General features: G+C 40.9%; 1 protein-coding gene across 1 annotated transcript in view; it reads right to left on the bottom strand.

Annotated features, from left to right (window-relative positions):
* Positions 1 to 18,478, bottom strand: part of FAT3 (FAT atypical cadherin 3) — a 739,365-nt gene that overhangs the window by 200,958 nt on the left and 519,929 nt on the right. The window contains 2 exon segments of the mRNA XM_030200168.1: positions 274 to 484; positions 5,334 to 5,609. Of these exon segments, the coding sequence (XP_030056028.1) occupies positions 274 to 484; positions 5,334 to 5,609 (487 nt within the window).

Here is an 18,478-nt window from a genome sequence, read left to right as displayed (position 1 = left end):
ACTTCATATATTGTATTTATTTTGCTTTTTGTTTTTAAACTTAGGCTCTGATTTTTCTTAGTTTGAGACTGTGAAGCATTTGAACTTTGAAGTCAACAGCCACCTCTTCTTATGAGACAGGTGGGGTTCACAGCAAGCTGGAGACTTCAACCTGCTACAACCTACCCACTGGATGGACTGTACAGGTCTTTATCTGTCATCATCTACTATGTTACTACTGAAAGGTCTGCAAAGCGCATTACAATGTACATTTTTTAGTGAGCGTCCTCTAACCTGCTTCGATCGTGTACACCAGTTCTGCGTTCTCTCCTTTGTCTCTGTCCAAAGCAGTCACTTGTAGCACTGCAGAGCCAACCGCAGCAGATTCAAACACAGAAGCTTCATACAAAGGGCTGGTAAAATATGGACTGTGATCATTAGCATCTTCCACGTTAACAACGACTCGTGCCAAATTGCGTCGATATGGAAACTCTTGATCTCGAACCTTTTAGCAAGACACAGAATAAATACAATAAAACTTTCAGAAACAAGTTACTGAACTTATTACAAGTTATACCTGTATTACATTTCTTATCCATAAACATAACTTTGTAATTATATCGTGTATGTCATTTAGTTGTGTTATGTGCTATCTGTATTTTTAATGTTTACACACTAGACTGGCTCAAGAGACTGTGGCACCCCGGGACAACTTTTGGTTTGACACCCCCCCTCTCAGTCTTCTCCCAAGCACAAGCAATGTTTCCCCTAGTGCTACCCACTCCAGCAGGGGTGCAGTAGAGGGAAGAAGCTGGAGTTGGTGCAGGTAGTGTTAGAGGAAGTGCTGCTGGTGCTAGGGAGGATATGACAACTGCAATTAAAGGTAGACTGGGGGGGAGGGGGTGGCTTGAGAGAGAAGGGGTTGCCAGACCCAGGGATGGAGGTTTTGGCCACTGCAGGGAAGCAGGTGATGCAGAATTTTCGTGCCCTGAGCCAGGCCTTACCTGGTCCATGCCTTGAACCAGCCATGTTTACACACATTTGGTTTTGATCAATTATAAACTTTGTCTCATTTGCCTCTCCACTTTCCTCCCGATTACATATAGTGCAAATTAAGTTGCTCACACAAATGCAGTCATATTCTGGATTTGTGTGTGCAACTTAATTAGTTAGCCAGCCAATCAGCGTTGATAATTGCCAATTAACAAGCAATTATTGACACTAAATGGCAATAATTAGAATTTACACACAGAACTGTCTTAAGCTTATTTTATAATATGACCAGCCTTTGAGCCCATAAAAACGGGCTATTATAGGAACGGGGGGGGGGGGGGGGGGGGGGGGAAGGGGTTGAAAGGCCCGCCCCTCCCCCCTGAATTCGCGCCCCTCCCCCCCCGAGCCGTCACCACCCACCTTCCACCCGGCCGGGCCCACGCTCCGCTATTGAAACAGCGAGGGTCTGGGAACGCAGCACTGAGCTCTGCTGAGCTGCCGACGTCGGCCAGGCTTTCCTTCTTCTTCTCTGCCTGTCCCGCCCTCGTGTGACATAACGTCGTCGAGGGCGGGACAGAGGCAGAGAAGAAGAAGGAAGGGTGATGTCGGCAGCTCAGCAGAGCTCAGTGCTGCGTTCCCGGACCCTCGCTGTTTCAATAGTGGAGCGAGGGCCCGACCGGGTAGAAGGTGGGTGGCGGCGGCGACTCGGGTGGGGGGAGCGTTAGACGGTGGTGTCCCTCCCTCAGAAATGCGCAGTACAGACCCTCTCTGTTCCGCGCCCCGTCATCACGTATTGACGCGGGGGCGGGGCAGAGGTCTCTACTGCGCATTTGCGAGTGAGTACGACACTCGCCTTTTATATATATTGATCTGCGTGTAAATTCTAAGTCGCATAGTTGAAAAGGAGGCATGGCTATGGTCATGGAATGGGCGGGTCATGGGCATTTCTAAAATCTATGCGCGTTGTTTACACCTGGTCTGCACCTAATTTATGCATCGGCATTTACACCAAGTTTTACTTGGCGAAACTGCTTGCGACTAAATTTAGTCGTGTGGATGGGCACTCGGTGTATTCTATAAACTGCAAGGAAATTTAGGCTTACTCTATAAAGTATGCCTAAATTTAGGTGTATTTTATAGAAAATGTCTAGGTGAATTTTTTTGTCAGCGCCGATTTTTTGAGGCGCAATATATAGAATCTAGTCCTCTGTGTGAAATTCTTTAAGCAGGCTCTTCATTTGGGCACCCCACTGCCGCACGCTGAGAGCCTATTCTCTAACAGCACCTGGGCACCCAGATTCCATTACAGAATACTAGTGTAACACAGTACTGGCACATCTGACATTTACACACCCACAGCTATATCAGCCATAGACCTGGCATAACTGTGGAGGTGTAAATGTGGTAGAGACATGCATAACTTTACAGTACTCTGTAAGTTATCTACGTTAGTGGGAGAACATTCCCTTGTGTAATCTATTAAAGTCATTTGGAGTGTCTTTATATGCAGATGATATACCGTTTTTGCTATCATTTACAATGCCCATCATTGCATCGGTTACACGGTTGCAGATGGTTTTTGATGGTATTGAGCTCTGGATGAGAAATCAATTGTCTCTGAATGTCTCTAAAATTGAATTGTTGATAGTCACTTCTGATCCTCTGGCAGATTTACTTTTGGGGGGTCTCTTTGTCTGATACAGTGGTGAAGGTGTCTCATCGTGTTTGTAACCTTGGGGTATTTTTGGATTCTGAATTATCTTTTAGACAGCATGTCAATAAATATATATACAAAATTCAATTTCAAACTGCGACTATTAAGAAAGTTGTGACCATTGTTGCCAGCATCTGACATTAAGTTGGTCTTACAACAGTTATTGTTTAGTGGGCTAGACTACTGCAATACTGTTTACTTAGGTTTCCCAGACGTTTGTATACAATCATTGCAAGTTGTACAAACTTCTGCAGTTAGATTGTTGTTAGGACTGTCTAAATTTGAACATGTAGCTCCTTTTCTTATTTGTTTTATTTATTTATTTCAAAATATTTCTATTCCACCTTATCTATGATCCTAAGTGGACGACAACAGAAACATAAACAATTCAATAAAACAAATATAATAAAAAACAGTTAACATTAATATCACATCATATCTTATGGAGGCACAATCATTAATCTCATAACGTGAGACATTTTCAAATCATGATATTCTTATGGTAACAAATAATTACTAAGATAGCATCATTTGAAATCTCTGAAACTTAAACGCTCTTAGTATCAAATGCTTGCTGAAATAGAATCATCTTTAACTCCTCATTGTCTCATATTTTGAGATCTTTGAGAAGTTTGGAACAGTAACACCTTTTTAAACTGTTCTAAACTTCTCAGAGATCTCAAAATATGAGGCAATGAATTCCACATTCTGGGATCTACAACATAAAAAATTAGAGGCGGTCCTTTTACAGAGGCTTGCTAACATTTTTACTGCGTGCTAATGATTAGCGCGTGCTAAACGCTAGAGATGGCCACAGAAATATATGACCAATTTCCATATTATCCCAGACACTATAAATCATATCACTTTTATAGATAGTCAATATTCTCACAGTGTATCCATAATATTCATTCATAGATCCACATTATTTAGCGAACGGGGATCTTCAGAATTCTTAACAGCATATACCATCCGGGAACCATGGTCCAAATATAATAATGGTGCTGTTCACATCATCATTGATCAACCCGCTTTTCTCTAAATTTTTCCATTTTTTTCAACAGTTTCATATAGTTCTCCTTAAATAGTTTTCTTCTTAAATATCTCTAGCATCCAGAGTAAATATTATAATATAACTTAGCTTTAAGCGGCTTTAAGCAGCAATTTTTCTCCCGATTGGCAGATATTCTATAGGGAGCCAATTCAACTTAACCAATGCAGGAGTGATATGGTCATAGCTCGACTATCCAGACACAACGTGAGAAGTTGCATTCTGTGCAATTTGTAATGATCTCAACAAATTATTTGGCAATCCCAAAAGCAAACCATTACAGTAAGAGGTCCAATGATACTCTGGATAACTAAACGAAAGTTTTCTTGCGTCAGATATTCTTTCAAGTGTCTAATATAATTTTTTTCAAACTTAAGAGAATTAGACACTTGAAAGAATATCTGACGCAAGAAAACTTTCGTTTAGTTATCCAGAGTATCATTGGACCTCTTACTGTAATGGTTTGCTTTTGGGATTGCCAAATAATTTGTTAATATAATTTTTTTCAAACTTAAGAGAATTAATCATTTTCTGTACATGATGTTTCATTTTCAAAGCTGGATCCAAAATGACTCCCCGAGAATGCATGGTTTTACAAAGTACTATATTCAATCCATCAATACAAAACGGCTCTGGGACATCAGCGATCGGATAACTAGACATTAGCATAACCTGTGTTTTGGCCATATTTAATCTTTTGAGGTTAGGTTGGTTGCCAGTGGAATTTCATATAAAGTACAAGTTATTGCTGTTAGTACACATGGGACCTGTATCATGACTCCTTTTTTTATTTACATACTGTTTGGAAATCTTATATTCCTGCTTGAACTTTGCGTTTACAACATGACTGTAGACTTGATCCAGGTTCGCGCCTACAGCAGACTAGAAGTACTGTATCGATTGCAGGACTGATTGGGTGGAATTCATTACCAGTGGAAATTAAGCAATAATGGGCTATGATCACCTTTAAGAGATTATTGAAACAACATCTGTCCCATCTGGCATTTACACAATGTCATAGTTGCTGATGGACTGGCATTTGCACTATGTTGTGGCCACTGAAGAACTGTATTGTTTGGTGTTAACCATGACTTTTGATATGTATGTTCGATTCACATTTACCTGATCTACACCACTCAGGATTTTGTAGACTTCATATGGGAGGAGTTCCATCCCCTTAAACATTTTGGTCGCCCTTCTTTGAAACTTTTCTAATTCTGCTATATCTTTAAGATACGGTGACCAGAACTGCACACAATACTCAAGGTGTGGTCGCATCATAGAGTGATACAATTATTTATTTATTTCTATCCCTTTCCTAATAATTCCTAATAAAACTGGTTCCGAGAGAGACCCCCAACAGCACACAAATGTTCTCAAACAAATTCACACCTGCTTTAAGGCAGACGCATGTATGTATGCATTTTACAATGCATGTGCATATATCCAACATGACCCAATCTATGCTCCCAGGAACGCCTAATAGACATTTTCCACATGTAAAATGTTTTGTATGCAAAAACGTTTTTATAAAATTACTCCAGAAAGCAGAAGAGTCTGTTTAAACTGGTAAAACTTGTAAAACAACTGCCTCACCATTACAGTAATGATGTGCTTAGACTGGGCTTCGTGGTCCAGCTTTTCAGCTGTGTACAACACCCCAGTGTTTGGATCAATCCTAAATTTTTTCATGCTGGTGGAATCGAGGCTGCTGTGAATGGTGTAGCTCAGCTTGTGTTTCTCGTCTTTGTCTGTGGCACTGATCTGCATTATTTCTGTATCAGGGAGGATGTCCTCAGAAATAATAACTTCATAATTTGGCTGAATGAATTCAGGACCATTGTCGTTATTGTCGAGAACTTTGATCAACACCTATAAAACAGAGAACACAGGTTACTGAATTTTCATGCCGTTTTTCAGAGGTACCAAAGTGCATGCAGGTAAGGAAAAGGAGAGATGCAATGCACATCATTAATCTGTTTCTGACTACAGCACAAAGAACTCATAACATAAGCATTCACACTATTTCCCTTCATTCATGCGTACATATTCCTGACATTAACAAAACTCTCTAAGACAGGCATGTGGCAATAATCGGCCACAGCTTTAATGAGTTGTATTTTACAGTTGAAACCCTAACTATTCTCAGTCCCCAAAAACATAAGCAACCAGAATAGATTTTTTGCCATTAACACTTCAACTATGTAAACATAGTAACATAGTAGATGACGGCAGAAAAAGACCTGCACGGTCCATCCAGTCTGCCCATCAAGACAACTCATGTGTGCTACTTTTGTGTATACCCTACTTTGATTTGTACCTGTGCTCTTCAGGGCACAGACCGTATAAGTCTGCCCAGCACTAGCCCCGCCTCCCAACCACCGGCTCTGGAACATTAAACATTAGTTAGTCGGTACTGAGTTAAATGTGAACCACTTAGCCAAACACTCTGAACATATTCTATAGACATGATCCATGATACCACTGTACCATGCCGTTTTCGTGACTCATGACTGTAACCTACAAGAACCACCCCTCCCCTCTTTGATAAGCAGTTGGCTTCTATATTTTATTTCTCCCAAAGTAATCCTCCAATGGGAAATGGTCACAAACTCCACTGTGACTGTCCCCTTAAGACCAGGGGCTTAGCTAGGTGGGGCCACGGAGGCATGGGCCCCCACAGATTTGGCCCTGGCCCCCTCTACTTCCGACCCCCCTCACCACTGACCCTCCCCCGTCACTTTAGATTCCTCCTCCCACCGCCGCCAGGCACTTTTGCTGGCGGGGGTCCCCAACCCCCGCCAGCCAAAGTCTTCTTCAGCGCCGGTCTCTGGCGCCTTCTCTGATCTGTTTCTGTCAGTCCTGACTCTTGACGTCCTGCATGCACGTCCTGTATGTAGCCCCGTGCAGGATGTGCATGCAGGACGTGAGGAGTCAGGACCGACAGAAACAGATCAGCGAAGGTGCTGAAGGCGACTTCAGCTGGCAGAGGTTGGGGACCCCCGCCAGCAAAGGTACCTGGCAGTGGCGGTGGCAGGGCAGGGTCAGCGGTGGGGGGGAGAGGGGTCAAAAGTGACGGGGGGGGGGGGGGGGTCAGCGGCAGTAGGCGGGGAGGCGGCTGGGGGAGGCGGGCTAAACTGTGTCCGCCACCTCAGGCTCTGGACCCCCCTCCCGCCAAGGTCTGGCTACGTCCCTGCTTAAGACCCTTCAAACCACCCTCCCAAACCTAACATATCACTACAGGCTCTGTCCACTCCCTCTCTTAATGTAACCAAATATGTGCAGCACATGGGTTGGAAAGCCAGCAAAAAACTGTCCATCTGCCCTGGCTCCCACCAAAACAGATCCTTCTTACAACAACACTGCCTCCTTCCGACTGGTGTTGAGTGGTTCGCACTTTTCAGTGCACCAATCAGTGCATACATTGCTTTCATTCTCAACTACATTCTCTTTAGCTTTGCTCTATACCAGTCTTTCTTCCATAGACCTCTGTTCCTTCCCCCTCCCCACCTGCACATCTCATTTAGGTATATGAGGGAAGGGAAAGTCAGCTCAGTGATTGTGCCTAAATGTTAATTACCTGATTAGCCTAGTATTCTATAAAGGAACGTAGGCATTCATAATCCTTTTATAGCACAGGCTCCTACAAATGTCCTCTTATAGAATTAAACCCTTACAACCAGAGTTACTAATATGCATTAAAGTTGTTAACCTACATTACTGCTAACTGGGTCCCGTTACATAAAATGGGATCTATGGTGCAACAGTGCATCGAAAGGGGGAAATTCTCTATATGGCACAGAAAAAGTTGTTGCGGAAAAAACGAGCTTAATACTATTCTATAAACCTCGCCTAAAGTTAGATGGGATTTATAGAATATACGAAGTGTCCATCCCTGCGACTAAAATTTAGGCATGGCCATTTACACCAACTATAGCCTGGTGCAAATGCCCACGCCTAACTTAGGCACGGACTGGGCATATTCTATAACAGTGCGCATAATTTTTAGAAACGCCCATGACCCCTTTTCAGATCCACGCATTAGAATTTACGTATACTACTTTATAGAATACGCTTAGAAAGATGCACGTGTAAATTATAATTAGTTCTAATAAGTGTTGATAATTGCTTATTGGACAATTATCAGCGCCAATTGACTTAATTAAGTTGCACGTGCAATTTGGCTACACTGCCAAATTTGCACGTGCAACTTTAGTCGCCATATAGAGAATTCCCCCACAAAAAGGGTAATTTTCTAAAGTCATGCCATGTGCATGAAGCCACACACCTCTTATAAAATACCAACCAGTGTAAAAGTAGGTTTCTATTAATGCTTACTGAGTACTTAACATACAGCCTTTCAGGAGAATCAAAGCAGTTTAGAAAAAAAAATTATAAGAAAAGAAAAGAAATACAATTTAGTAACAGGACAGATAAAATGATGGAGGAGAGGACAGATGTTCAGTGTAGAAAGGGCAAGGGCTCATTGCTGACCACCTGCCAGACCAGATCCATCAGCCTTCAAAGTGGCAATGAATTGGGAATATGATTACTTGGCTCAGATATCCGGGGGGGGGGGGGGGGGGGGGGGGGGAGGGGATCCAGAGAGAAAGGGGGATGTGAAAAAACCAGAATGATGCATAGACTCTAGTTTACAGCAACGGACAGAAGGAACAGTGACACAGTGTTTAGTGGAGGAACGTACATAAAGAGTACGAGCGCCTATACGAAGTAATGAGAGTGGAGAGGTAGGAGGGGTCCCTAAATATAGCACCTTGTGAGCCAATGTCAAATTCTTTGGATTCGATAGTGTGCTGTATTAAAAGAGGAGTAATATAAGTGTAACAGCAGGTGAGGGAGAGCAGTTGTCTAGATGTGTTTTTGACAATTTGCAGGTTTTTAAGGAGAATACTGGCATAAATAGTATTACAATAGTCTAACCTGGACGCCACAAGAGAGTAGAGAATTGTAGCACAGGCACTGTCGTCTAAATAATTGCAAAGGGATCGGATATAACGCAAAGTATTCATATACATGGACGTGGTTGTTTTTTTGTTCCTTGTTTTTCGTTTTGAGTGGTGCTATTTTGTTTAGTGCGTTTTCACTTATTTCATCCCATTTTTTCATGAAGTGAATGTTCTTGGGTGATATGTTTCTGTGTTCATTCATCGTTGTTGTCCAGAAGGTCTGATTGTCCATCTCCCCTCTGATGGTGAATTTGATTAGTTTTTTTGGTTCTCTGCTCTTGCCGTTTTCTTTCCACTATAGTGTAAATGTGAACTTGCTTTGGTCTGACCATGGTACCTCTTCCCAATTGTGGTTTTTTAGTATGTGGTTTTTGTTTGTTGCGAATCTGTATGCAAGTATGTCTAGTAGGTGACCTTCCATGTGAGTTGATGTGTCTTATGCTCTTGTGAAGTTCCATTGGTTTATGAAGTTCATTAGCGATCTGGTGTTGGTGTCTTTTTTTTTTTTTGTTACATTTGTACCCCGCGCTTTCCCACTCATGGCAGGCTCAATGCGGCTTACATGGGGCAATGGAGGGTTAAGTGACTTGCCCAGAGTCACTGAAGTGGGAATCGAACTCAGTTCCCCAGGACCAAAGTCCACCACCCTAAACCACTAGGCCACTTCTCCACTTGAAAACTGACCTAATACTGCCTCTGCTCTATCTGTATTCTTTCAGAAGCACCAAAGAAAGCTAAATATTTTATTTTGCTTCTTGCATTTGTAAAACTTTTGTCACATATAAAATTTGTAAATTTATACTCAGGCACATCACCTGTAAATCCCACTCTCTGGAGCAGTCCATCCTTGGCATCTCTGGTTTGTACCAGAGGCAATGGAGGGAGAAATGACTTTCCAGCTTTCCTGGTTCTCAGCCCATTGCTGCAGAGTTGCCAAGTTTTGTTTTTCTAGGTGCAGATTGATATCTCCTAGTATTATGACATTTGGTTGATTTGTGCAAATGTTCAACACGAAATCCATGAAATCGTCTTGCGCATTTGACCAGCTTCCTGGTAGGCGGTAAAATAGTGTGATGCATATTTGATCAGCTAGTGTTGTCTGTGATTTTGCATGCCAAGATTTCAATTGCTGGGGATATATGTTTAGCGACAGGTTCTACTTTAAAGGAGGATTTGTATATTATTGCAACTCTGCCTCCTTTCATTTGCTCTGTTAAGGTATACTGTTTTGTATCCCGGTGGGCATAGTTCATTCAGTGCTAGATCATCTTGAAGGTGTAGTCATGTTTCTGTTATGAGCAATAGTCCTAGTTGCTCTATTTCTATCCAGTCTTTGAGTAGTGTTGCCTTATTTACTGCCAATCTCACATTTATATATCCTATGGGTATCGGGATGTATTTTTCATGCTTAATGTTGGTGTGTTTGACTGTTTGTAACTGTCTATGTTGTTTGTCTGTTTTGATGTTATGGGCTTGTTGATTATTGTACTGGTTAGTGTTGTGCTCTTGGTTGTTGGTTTGGCTTCTGTGTTGTTGCGGGGATTGTGATTAAGCTCTTCCAGTTCTTGATATGAGTGTCGTTTGGCGGTGATGCGTATAGGGATTTTGTTCCATTCTTTAGATGATGCAGCCGGTATCCCTAGTGTGCATGATGCTATTATATAGAAGACAACCCATATTCTTAAGTTGGCCATTTTGCAGGGTGCTTAGGTATAGGGGTGCTTGGGTATAGGTGGGGGGGATCCTCTCTATGTCTGTTCTTTGTTTCAGTATATTTCTCTGCCAAAAATGAGGACTTTACAATGAAAAGTTGCTATGGAAAGAGAAATAATCATTGTTTCTGAATATAACTTGCCTTGAGCTACCATGGAAAAGCATCAGCTGAACAGAAACATAAAATAATTAATCATTAATTTCTCTGTCATATCAGTAACTTTACTTAGAAATAAGAATCAGAGCAGATGGTATGTGTGATCCAGGACAATGACTGTCATGTGGCATAAAGACCAATAATGGCCAATGCCACTATTCTTGCTGGCCTCTGTTCCAGTAAATTAGCAGGGTCAAAAGATCAAACATATCTCGATATTAAAGTTCACGGCACTTTATCTTATTGTGCCAAAAAGCTGCTCAGGATGGCTTTGTAATCATTTTATTCTGCTCTGTAGATATTTGGTTCTGCTGTGTGATGGCAGAGGCATCAAGAGGTATTCCATCTTTACTTATTAAAATAATATATAATCCACTGATCCTACGTTACTCAGCAGATTATAATAAAACATATATAATAGACAAAAATGTAAACAAAACATGCACAGTTATGTGAACGCACACTCTGTAATAAATAAATCAGAACAATGAGATTGGATATTTAACAAATAATTAAGTTTGGCTCTAATTACTGAAATTTGGTTGCAATCCAAAAACGACCTGTGCCCTCCAGGATACAAAATCCTACACTTCATCCTGGTCCTTCATCAGACCAACCAATGTATCGTCCCATAATAAAGGTCATCAAATTGATCTTTTTGCATTTAGACCTACCAATCCAGTGGACTATAATATCAATTACGGACCTTAGTCCTCTATCCCATGATCTGATCATTGCAAACTTACTTTTACTCTCTATTGGAAAGAATTAACTTCACATAAGGCACCTAACTGCTCTATAACATTTAAATCCAGAAGTAGGGTAGATACATTATCATTTTGTTCAAATTTCCTGAATAATTATGATACTATCACTAACCAGATTCCTGAATTTATCAACAATAATTTGGATAGTCTCGGCAAATCTAGTTTAGATGAATTAGCTCCGGAGAGAATAAAAATAAAAACAAGTCCTCTCCCTGGTTTAATAATGATATTCTAACTATTAAGCATCTATGCAGAAGACTGGAAAGAAAATGGAACAGAAATAACTCAGAGGAAAAAAGACTAGAATAGAGAAAAGTACTCTACTCCTACAAAAATGCCATCAGGAAAGCGAAAATTTAATATTCTCGACATATATCAGAGAGGATCAAATGTCCATCACCAGAATGTATAGTATTGTCAACGACCTACTAAATACCCAGGATGTATTAACTTCTAATGAACCAACTCCTTCAGCTGATGAATTTGCTAATACTGCCAAGAAAAGATCCATAAAATTAGGCAAGGTTTACCTAGTTCCGATACTACTAATGTAGTTGAATTTACTAGTTACTCATGTCTAGACACTGTAGAAATCAAGGCTGATAGGTGATGGACCAAATTTATCCTTCCTTCCTCTCCTGAAATTGCATCTTTGCTAAGGAAATACTCCACCTCCTGTTTGATATTTTCTTTGTTATATGATGAGCTCCCTGTAAGTTTTATTTTTTTGTTACATTTGTACCCCGCGCTTTCCCACTCATGGCAGGCTCAATGCGGCTTACATGGGGCAATGGAGGGTTAAGTGACTTGCCCAGAGTCACACCAATGTGGCCGCGCAGGCTTCTGCTTCTGTGAGTCTGACGTCCTGCACGTACGTGCAGGACGTCAGACTCACAGAAACAGAAGCCTGCGCAGCCTTCTACATGGAATGTTGCTAGTGGAATAGCAACATTCCATGTAGAATCTCCAATAGTAGCAACATTCCATGTAGAATCTCCAATAGTATCTATTTTATTTTTGTTACATTTGTACCCTGCGCTTTCCCACTCATGGCAGGCTCAATGCGACTTACATGGGGCAATGGAGGGTTAAGTGACTTGCCCAGAGTCACAAGGAGCTGCCTGTGCCTGAAGTGGGAATCAAAATGGTATTATGGCGAAGACCAAACTCAAAAACCTTGTGAAACTTTGTATAGAAGATGATGCACAACTCAGTCATGCAAATTTACTCAGCAGGGTAGGTTACTTATTAACCAAATTTGTAAGCACGTCTTTTCTATTTTGCCAATTAATTGTGCTAAAGAAACTATGGGCTACCTATTTCACACACACTGATTCTGAATTACACATAGCTCTTCCTGCATTGATTACTTTGTCTCAAGAAACAGGACTGTTTAATTGATACCCATTTTTTAATACATGTCTGGTTTCAATTAAACAGGGAGGATCGTGGTGAGAACTTGTAATTCTAATTATTATACTTTGGGTTCAGAAACCTTTTCTCAGCTCTGTGGGATAGTGCGCTTCTAATGAAATCTGTACAAAGGATCAGCAATTTTCTACTTAGGAAAAATCGACTTGGATATACCTGCTGAAACTTTTGTTAAAAGCCATTTGACTGACGATGACTATGTTTTAATTTGTGCTATGGCTTTGTTTTTTTGTCTAAATATCTCAATTGTTTTTTATATAAGGATAAACACAAGGCAATAATACAACAAAAAATTACAAGACTAAGAACTAGAACACAATTACATTTGCTATTTCTGTTATTCATATGATACAGTAACAGACAAGATTTTTTGAAAGTAAAAGTGGGATATTGAAAACATAAAATAAATATTCCATGCATTGGGGGCAATTCTGTAGCAGGGTGTCTAGAATTAGGCATCTGTAGGGTGTGCGGTAGGAACCTATTCTATAAACATAAGAGCATAGCCATACTGGGCCTGACCAATGGTCCATCTAGCCCAGTATCCTGTTTCCAACAATGGACAATCCAGGTCACAAGTACCTAGCAGAAACCAAATTAGTCCCAACATTCCATGCTACCAATCCTGGGCAAGCAGTGGCTTCCCCCATGTCCATCTCAATAACAGTGGACCTTTCCTCCAGGAACTTACCTAAACCTTTTTTAAACCCAGATATGCTAACCACTGTTACTACATCCTCCTGAAGCAAGTTCCAGAGCTTAACTATTCTTTGAGTGAAAATATATCTCCTCCTATTTGTTTTAAAAGTATTTCCATGTAATTTCATTGAGTGCTTCCTGGACTTCCTATTTTTTTTGAAAGAGCGAAAAATCGATTCACTTCTACCTGTCCTACACCACTCAGTATTTTATAGACCTCAATCATATCTCCCTCAGCAATCTCTTTTCCAAGCTGAAGAGCCCTAACCTCTTTAGCCTTTCCTCATATGGGAGGAGTTCCATCCCCTTTATCATTTTGGTCGCTCTTCTTTGAACCTTTTCTAATTGTTATATCTTTTTTGAGATACAGCGACCAGAAATGAATGCAATACTCAAGGCGAGGTCGCACCATGCAGCGATACAGTGCCTACTTTCTCATATAGAATACTAGTGTAACTGGGAATTAACACGCGTAACATTTAGACACACCCACTTATGTCAGCCATCGAGCTGGTGTAAATGTGAGGTACCCAGAAACATAAAATATTCTATAAATTACACACATTAGTGGGCGCTCCACCTAGGTCTTGCCTATGCTTTACCCCTGTGTACATCCCCCTTGCAAATCCATACTATATAAGATAAATGGGTATTTGCAGAATAGCGCTTAGGTGGCATATACCCATGCAAGCGCTGACATACGCACATATATGGTAGTCTTCTGAACATTTCTGCTAACACGCACGCAAATGTTAGTATCCAGGTTATAGAATTGCCCTTGTTGGGAGCATTTCTATAAGTAAAACACCTTTTTTAAGTGCTCCAATACTGTGTGCTGAAAACCTATTCTATAATGGCATCTGGGCACCCAAATTCCATTACAGAAAACAAGTGTAAACATCAGCATGCCTTACATTTAAGTACCTGCAGTTACACCAGCCACAGACCTGGCTTAACCTCAGGCACTTAAATGTAGCAAGAACATGACAAACTTATTTAGTGTGCACTCATGTCTCTCCCATGCTCAGCCCATGTGAACCTGCACCTTGGTATTTACAGGCTAAGCTACTTATGAGCACCCTTACAGACCATCACTTAAGAGCTTAGTTATCAATGTCAGTTATCATTAAGAAGAGTTACTTTACCACTAATTTATGCTATTTTAGCATAGGTCCCATTTTATGCAATGAGATCTAGTTACTAATAACTAGGGTTAATGGTAAATTAACCCATCTTAACAGTAGTCCACGTTAACATCCAGTGTTATGTAAAGAAAAATGAAAAGTGTCTAGAAATTGAAATCATCTGCTATATGCAATAAAAGGAGCCAAGAACAGGACAATCAAGCCACTGTGACATCACTGATGAGATTGGCTCTTAGGCATTGATGGAATGAGGCATTATGACATCACAATATCAGCTCTAGTTACCAAAGACTGAAACTTTTCTCACTAAGGGGGATGTTATCAATGTGGACTTACTGTTAAGATGTGTTATTTTACTACTAACTAATGCTACTTTAGCACAGGCCCCATTTTATGCGATGATACCTAGGTACTAATAACTGGAGTTAAGAGCAAAATAGCACAGCTTAATGGTAGCCCACAATGATATTCCCCCCCCCCCCCTTTAATCGATTTATTTATTTATTTGTAACATTTATACCCTGCACTTTCCCACTCACTAGCAGGTTCAATGCGGCTTACATAGTAAAACAAAGTGATATAGAATGGATGCAGCTGTGATATTATAAGTAATGAGGTGGTCGTTTATGTGTGGATATGTAAGATAGGCAAGGAAAGGAGGATGGAAGTGGTAGGGGAATGGGAGGAAAGTGAGTATTGAGAGTTAATGTGCAGTTAGTATGGGAAAAAATGTAGGGGAGGGGTAGGAAGAAGGATATATTGGATTGTACTGTCACTTATGTGGGGAAGTGTTCAATTATCTGTGAAAGTGCAGGTATTCTGTACATTTAGGTGCACAAGTAGTGCATAAATTCAGGCACCCAGTTATAGAATTGCCCTTATTATGTCTTGCCCTGGAAATGTTGAGAATACAACTCTGACAACCACTGTAAATTGTACTCTCTCATACATAATGCAAATTCTAACTACAAAAATCAGCACTAGCTCAAATGAGTTGCTAATACCAATGAATATTGCTATCAACTGCAAAACAAACTGTTTTCATGAAATTAATGTTGAAAAGGGGTATTCATAAATATTTCAGACTAAATCCAAAAATACAATTTAGGGGAATGTTTAGAAAATATTTTATGTTATGTAATAATGTGTTTGAAAATTAATTGGTTTGTTTTGCAAAGCTACTGCAAAAATTACAACCAATTGTTTAATATATAAGATATCAGGCACAAAGTGTTCTTTCCCATCCCATCCCCCAAACGTATTCTTCAGGACTGCAACTGCCTTAAATGCATTCTGGAAAACTCATACATTTTGCAGTATGCAGTGTGACTGGGTAGGCTGACCCACCTCTCTTCACATTTAAGCACTACCCTAATTTACAGTCGGAACATGCATCCCTCTATAAAAGATTTTCTTCTCCGTACTGGCTTCCTATTTCCCACAGTCAAAGGCATTTTAAATAAAAGATCTTGTGGGCCACTGAAGCTTATAAATTAGGCAAAAGTAAGGCTCAGAGCACTACCGAAGACTTTACATTCAAAACGGTGATAGAAAGACCTAAGGAAACACAATGGAATCAAAGCAGGACAAAACCCCATGCAGGAAGTCTCCCCAAAGCCTGTTTTAATGTTCCCGAACACAACTACTTCTAATTAATTCACAAACTCATTTTGAGTAAATTCTGGGGCAGTGCCAAGAACTGCTTTGCAAATGACTGAAACAAGAAGTATCCACTTCGTTAATTGCTTGGCCGGGACACTGTGTTGTTGTACCACAAGCTATTAGGTTCCTGAAGTATTTAAACTTGGCTTATGAGTGTTCATCATCTGAACACCTAAACATTTCAGTATGAATGAAAGGAAAAGAAAGTTAGCTGTCTTACAATGTTCCTTCTAATTTTTGACGCACTATGATGCTCATTTTCAAAGCAGATGGACATCTTAAAATGTCTAAGAAAATGTTCATTTGCTAAAAACGACCAAATCCTGATTTTGGAAAGTCAGATTTGGATGTTTCACACTGCAGTGCATCTAAATAGCAAGGAGGCATGTTGTGAGCGGGACTAGGGAGGGCCCAAAAGTAGGACGTCCAATAGCGATTTTCGAATGGGAAGAAACTTCCACCTATAAAAAGAAAGCACTTTTTATCTAGACCTGTTTCAGTCACGTTCAAGTTACACACAGTTGCTCTATTTGAGCAACTGACCACTGAAGGGATTAAGGCATGACCCCCTCCTTAATCCCGCAGTGGTTGCTGGTCCTTTCCTTCTCCCCTGAAAATGAACCTGGAAAGGAAAACCAGGCCGTCTGTCAGCTGCAGATATTATGGCCATTCTGAATAAAGTCCAAACAAAAAAAACACAGCACCACGGGCCTTTAAAAATGGAACACAGTTCTTTAATGAATGAGCCTTGACAAAAAGACCCGACACGGGCCGTGTTTCGGTGACTAGCACCTGCGTCAGGGGTCACAGTGATGACGTGGAAAACTTGGGGAATAACTCGAATATATTCCTCTACAATATATTATTTCTTACCCCACGTCTCATATACAGAAAGTGAAAGTGCCTCTCTTTTGTAATATCCATTCTGAATAAAGTACCATACAGGTCAGAGGAGTAGTCTAGTGGTTAGTGCAGTGGACTGTGATCCAAGGGATTCAGGTTCAAGCCCCACTTCAACTTTTTTTGTTGTTTTTAAATAATTCAAAGCCATTCAGAAACAGAAAAATACTTACTACACCTAAATATATGACACCTGCAAGCCTGAAGCCTATTAAAAGGGAGCACTTTCAGGAACACTAGGTACTTTTTAGGTCCTGGAGGGATCACATTTACAAAAATGAGAGTCATAGTGGGGTTTGAACCAGAGAGCTGCACAGGAATGGGAACTGTGGGAACCCTGCAGAACTCCAGCAAGTATGGAAGAAGTTGCCATGGGATTCCTGTGGGGATGGAAGAAGTTGCTGTGGGATTCCCAGGATGTGTAGTCAAAATCTCTGGTGACTCCAGAATGAGGCTTGGAATGCACTGAGAGAGGCAACTTGAGCATCAGAATGAGGCTTGGAATGCCCAGAGAGGCAGCTGAACACCAGACTAAGGCTTAGAACACTCATTGGTTGAATAGTGACTACCATCCATAAAACCAAAAGAGCCTAATATGGTTAGTGCAGTGAGCTGAGAGATCCTGGGGAACTGGGTTTGATTCCTACTGCAGCTCCCTGTGACCCTGGACAAGTCACTTAGCTCTCCACTGTCCCAGGTACAAACAACACCCTAGGGACAGAGAAGGTACCTGCATATAGTGTGTATAGTGCTGCATACATCTAGTAGTGCTATACTAATGGTAAGTAGTAGTGGTTGGAAGGAAAGAGAGGGCTGCAAGCAAGTAATAGCATTCACCCTTGCGGGTGTGGGTAGGGATGAAGGCGATTAATTGCGGGGATGGAATGGATCTTAGTGGGGACGTGTGAGAATCCATTGGGAATGGGTAACATTTCTGTCCCCATGCAACTCTTTTGTTTGAATCTGTTTCCCACTGCACTAACCACTAGGCTACTCCTCTGTTCTGAATGGGCATCTATGTGCCCATATTTTTGAAAATGATGCCAGGCATTCATGTCCCTGGTTTCTTGTCATTTAGAAGTTGGATGTTTCACTTTGGAAAATGGCTATTCATTTTAGACATATTCAGTACAAAAACTTCCATCTCACAGCCATAATCAAACAGGAAATCTAGACATGTTTCCGGTTTGATTATGGCAGTGAGATGGCTGGGTTTTTTTTTCTTGGAGGTTATGAACAGGACTTTTTTTTTTTGGGGGGGGGGGGGGGGGGGGGAGATTTGAAAATGCCTCTCTATGTG

This window comes from Microcaecilia unicolor, chromosome 4, assembly GCF_901765095.1.
Source record: "Microcaecilia unicolor chromosome 4, aMicUni1.1, whole genome shotgun sequence".
In the NCBI taxonomy this organism is placed as follows: domain Eukaryota; kingdom Metazoa; phylum Chordata; class Amphibia; order Gymnophiona; family Siphonopidae; genus Microcaecilia; species Microcaecilia unicolor.
Note: the sequence above shows the minus strand (reverse complement) of the source record. Positions and strands in the feature narration are given on the sequence as shown.